At 29.0% G+C, this 4,494-nt stretch overlaps 1 protein-coding gene across 1 annotated transcript; it reads left to right on the forward strand.

The window, feature by feature from the left end:
• The first annotated feature begins 231 nt into the window (after positions 1-231).
• On the forward strand, positions 232-2,985 carry nmd (no mitochondrial derivative). The gene is made up of 2 exons (XM_065514893.1): positions 232-486; positions 545-2,985. The coding sequence occupies exons 1-2, from the start codon at positions 305-307 to the stop codon at positions 1,512-1,514; spliced, it is 1,152 nt and encodes a 383-aa protein (XP_065370965.1). The 5' UTR covers positions 232-304; the 3' UTR covers positions 1,515-2,985.
• The last annotated feature ends 1,509 nt before the right edge of the window (positions 2,986-4,494 follow it).

Here is a 4,494-nt window from a genome sequence, read left to right on the forward strand (position 1 = left end):
TTGAAAATTTTGTATTTGTGACGAACCTTTTCTCCACCTAAAGCAATCAGCAATCACTCTGCTGTTGCTCTGCCGACGTTATTGCTTGAGCTTAGCAATAAAAATTGCTACGTGGAGACTTAGGGTTATAATCACCACAACAAAACTAATATGGTATGTACTACATCTACAACAACGAAAAAGAATCAGCTGTTTCCGGTTGTTTTCTCCGGGTTGTTTAGTTGACACGCGTGAAGTTTATTTCAACTTCTCTTAAAAAATAAATTATAACAACTTATAAGAATTACTATTGTATCGATTTAAAATGGATAGTTTTAATTTAAATGGTTCTCAAATTTCGAGGGGAGAGTTCTTTCAAATGCTTATTCGCGTATCAATTGCATCTGTTATAACATATTATTCTGTAAAATGGATGATGAACCAAATAGACCCTACAAGTAAAAGCAAAAAAAAGGCAAAAATTAGGGCAGAAGAACAGCTTAAAAGGTAAATTTATATAATATAAAAAAACATTGCATAATTATTGTATATATTCCATTTTTAGACTAAGCGAGGAAGGAATGTTTAAAATTAATGCACAGCAATTTAATGATTATGAATTAATGATTGCTTCGCATATTGTTGTGCCTAGTGATATTTCTGTAAGTTGGAGAGATATTGCTGGTTTGGATAGCGTTGTACAAGAACTACGTGAATCTGTAGTACTTCCTGTTCGTCATCGTGATCTCTTCAGTCAGTCAAAATTATGGCAAGCTCCCAAAGGCGTACTTCTTCATGGTCCACCTGGCTGTGGAAAAACATTAATTGCGAAGGCAACGGCAAAAGAAGCTGGAATGCGTTTTATTAATTTAGATGTGGCAATTTTAACTGACAAATGGTATGGAGAGTCACAAAAACTTGCTTCCGCCGTTTTTTCACTTGCTTTAAAAATTCAACCATGTATAGTATTTATTGATGAAATTGACTCTTTTTTAAGAAGTCGTAATTCTAATGATCATGAAGCAACTGCTATGATGAAAACACAATTTATGATGCTTTGGGATGGCTTAAATACAAACAGCGATGCAACAGTTATTATAATGGGGGCAACAAATCGGCCACAGGATTTAGATAAAGCAATTCTTAGACGAATGCCTGCTCAATTTCATATTGGTTTACCTGGAGCAGATCAGCGCCTACAAATTTTACGATTAATTTTAAATTCAGAAATTGTTCACGAGTCAGTAGACTTTAACCGTCTATCAAAGTTAACTAATTCTTTTTCGGGATCAGATTTAAGAGAAATGTGCAGGAATGCCTCTGTACTTCGGATGAGACAATTTATGCGTCTAAACGAAAAAAGTCTTAATACAGAAACTAACGGATCACCAACTTTATCAAATAACAGCAACGTAGCAAATAATGAATTATTAGCCATAACAATGGAAGATTTACTAAAATCATATGATAAGATGAAAGAATCTAAAATGCATACTGGTCAATTGTTAATGGAGAACAGAATTGAATTAGACTAGATCTGTTTATTTTTAGCTAAATGACAGAACTTGTAATTTTTTGTTTTTTGGATTAGTTTTTTGTTAGATATTATTTTTTTTGTAGTTTGGTGTGTAAAATATACATCGCTCATTTGCTGCAACAACGTTAATTCAAAAAAAGTCGTTTCGAGAAAAACGGCTTTCAATGTTTTATGACATTTTAGTATTTCTTAAATAAATTTTCAACAAATCATGCGATTTCAGAAATAAAACCTGATTTAAATAGTAGATATTAATATCTTTCTAATCTGTATTTAACCCAAATTTTTACTTGTCAAATATACGAGAAAACATGAATTTTAATTTTGACGTTTATAAGGAAAAAATACTCACAAAAACTAATTGTCTTTTTTAAAACTGATAAAACCAGTAGCCCGTTTCTGAATTGCAACAAAAACAGTGTAAAATGAAACAAAATATGTTTTTTCTCGCACAAGTGTTTCTGTACCTTGAATTTGCGAGAATCTGTCATTTAAATAATTTTCCAGCAATTATTGAAAGGATGTGAGAAAAAGTGTTTCTGTAACAATATTTTGCGAAAAGTTTCTCACAAGAACTGTCAAAACAAGTCACATTTAAAATTGGTGTGAGAAAAACAAAATTTTAAAAAATATAGATATTTTTAACTTCGTATGTATAAATATGGAACCCAAATCAGCCGAAAATGTAAGTAGCACAGAGTTTGAATAAAATAATTATGTATACACATGTAAGTACACAAAAATGTGTTTCAAAATAATTTTTTTAAATTCAGCAGTTATAAGCGCCCCACTATGCTTTTTGTTTTATATTTAAATGATGACAATCAATAAAACAATTGTTATATTTTAGCATTTTAATTTTTTTTAGCCTTTCACTGTTTTGGTTTTATTATAATTTCTTTCTTTCGTTGACGTTTGTCTTGCATTTGACACTTAATTACTGGAAATATTCCAGTAAGAACAGATTCTGTGTTGTCTGTTTTCGCATTCAAATACAGAAACACTTTTTTCTTGCACATCGAGAAACGATGGAATTTTTTGTTTCGCACTTAATGTGAGAAGTTTTCCGATGCGAGAAATACAGAAACGAGCTACAGGATGCACTAAGTAAGGTGAAATCAACAACACATCTGATTTTTGTTTATCTATTTTGAAAATGCTTGGGGTTTGTCAAACTGTATTTATTTCGAAAAAATAATTAATTTTATTTACAAAGAAAAAAATTTTTAAATCAAAAAACATGAATGAAAATGTGAATAAAAAGATTTCATATAATGAAATTTGGATAAAGCACTATTAAACCGTTGTTCTTTTTCAAATATAATTTAAATTTAACGGCCGTTTTTTAGTTAATATGCAAAAATAACGAAAGCTTTGTGTTTACATTGGTAACGGTTTTGTCAAAGATTATTTACATTGTGTGTTGACATAAAAAATAATAAATTTAAAAATTCTAACAAAAATTAAAATATCTTTAATTCTGAAAAGCAACATTTTGAAGAAAATTTTTTCTAAAATCATCGTTAATAAAAATTATAAATAAAAGATACAAAATAATCAGGTGAGTATCAATAAAATTGAACTTAAAAAATAAACATCCCATTAAAAAAATCTAAAAGATGCCAAAATAAAATAAGTTTATTTTTTATTTGACAAATTCAATTTTGACAAAACCTATGCAAGAAGTATTGTGTTTGTTGTCGAAACGCTCTCACCTTACTTATTACATCATGGATAAAACCATTATATAACAATAAAAGGTAGAATCACTATAAAATATGTTCTCAATTATACATGCCTTGAATTGTCAGACTAATACAAAATAAAAAATAAAAGTACAATTGAAATAAAACATCAAAAATCAAAAAATCAAAAATTAACTACATGTGTATGTACATTAGGGTATAACTAATTTTGGCGAAATTTTTGGCATACCACCACGTGATGGCCAATGTTGTATTAATAATGAAAATCATATTTTATGTCATTTGGAATCAAAAACATCACGCACCAACACCAATTTCTAAAATAAACCAATTTTTTTTTCTCTGAAAAATTATGTAAATAATTTCATATTTTTTTTGCAAGTGTGAGGGATACTTCCCTTATTTAAAAATTATCTTTTGATGTATGTCCGCAGTTATTATTAAAATAAAATATATTCTTTTCAAAATAATTGAAAAAATTTAATAAAAAACTTTATTGCGTTTGGTGCGTGAACTTTTTTAAAAACCGCGAAAAAATAATACCGTGGTTTTTCTTATATTTTAATGCTCTATTCGTCTATTCTATGTCAATTAGCATATTTGCAAAAAAATTTCAAAAGTTATATTCCTAATGTACATAAATTGAAAATAATTTAAATTCAATTTCAAAATAGTATATGTAAGAAGAAACATGCGTGTTAAATGTTTTGAACAAAATCTCGGTAGATTTATAAAATGTCCTGAAAATAAAATTAAAGAATGGAGTGCAGCCAGCGGTGTTGAGCTGAAGAAACACTCCCGGATTTGCATGCATCGTTTCAATGACTCCGATTATATTGAACTGCATCAAGCCACAAAACGTGCATGTCTAATACCAAATGCGACATCTTATCTTGAGCCAGTAAAAGGCGTAATTTTTTTTCGTATTTCAAATATAAACAAAATATTTCTCAATTTTCATTTGTTATTATTCGTATTTCTGTTTTTTGTTTTTCTATTATTTGACGTAACAAGGCATAGCATTTTAAACTCTCTCCCTAGTGATTCTACCTTCTAATGGTTGTATCATGGATAAAACCAAAGTATACCAAGTATTCCAACTCTCAATTTTTTAAAATTACTCTCACATATACGTGTAGTTTGTGAATTCAACACCCTTGTGAGAGAATTAAACACATCAAAATACTTGAAATTTTAACTACTATTTTCCGGCTAAATAAAGGCCGACCCACGTTATTACTAGAGTTGGGTTTATTAGCTCAGTGAAGTGAC

This window comes from Calliphora vicina, unplaced genomic scaffold, assembly GCF_958450345.1.
Source record: "Calliphora vicina unplaced genomic scaffold, idCalVici1.1 scaffold_52, whole genome shotgun sequence".
NCBI lineage: Eukaryota > Metazoa > Arthropoda > Insecta > Diptera > Calliphoridae > Calliphora > Calliphora vicina.

What these genes read in the sequence shown, in the direction of transcription:
- nmd (XM_065514893.1), top strand. Translation starts at nt 305, where the DNA reads ATGGATAGTTTTAATTTAAATGGTTCTCAAATTTCGAGGGGAGAGTTC. An exon ending in GCAGAAGAACAGCTTAAAAG is followed by an intron (nt 487 to 544) that starts GTAAATTTATAT and finishes TTCCATTTTTAG; the next exon opens with ACTAAGCGAGGAAGGAATGT.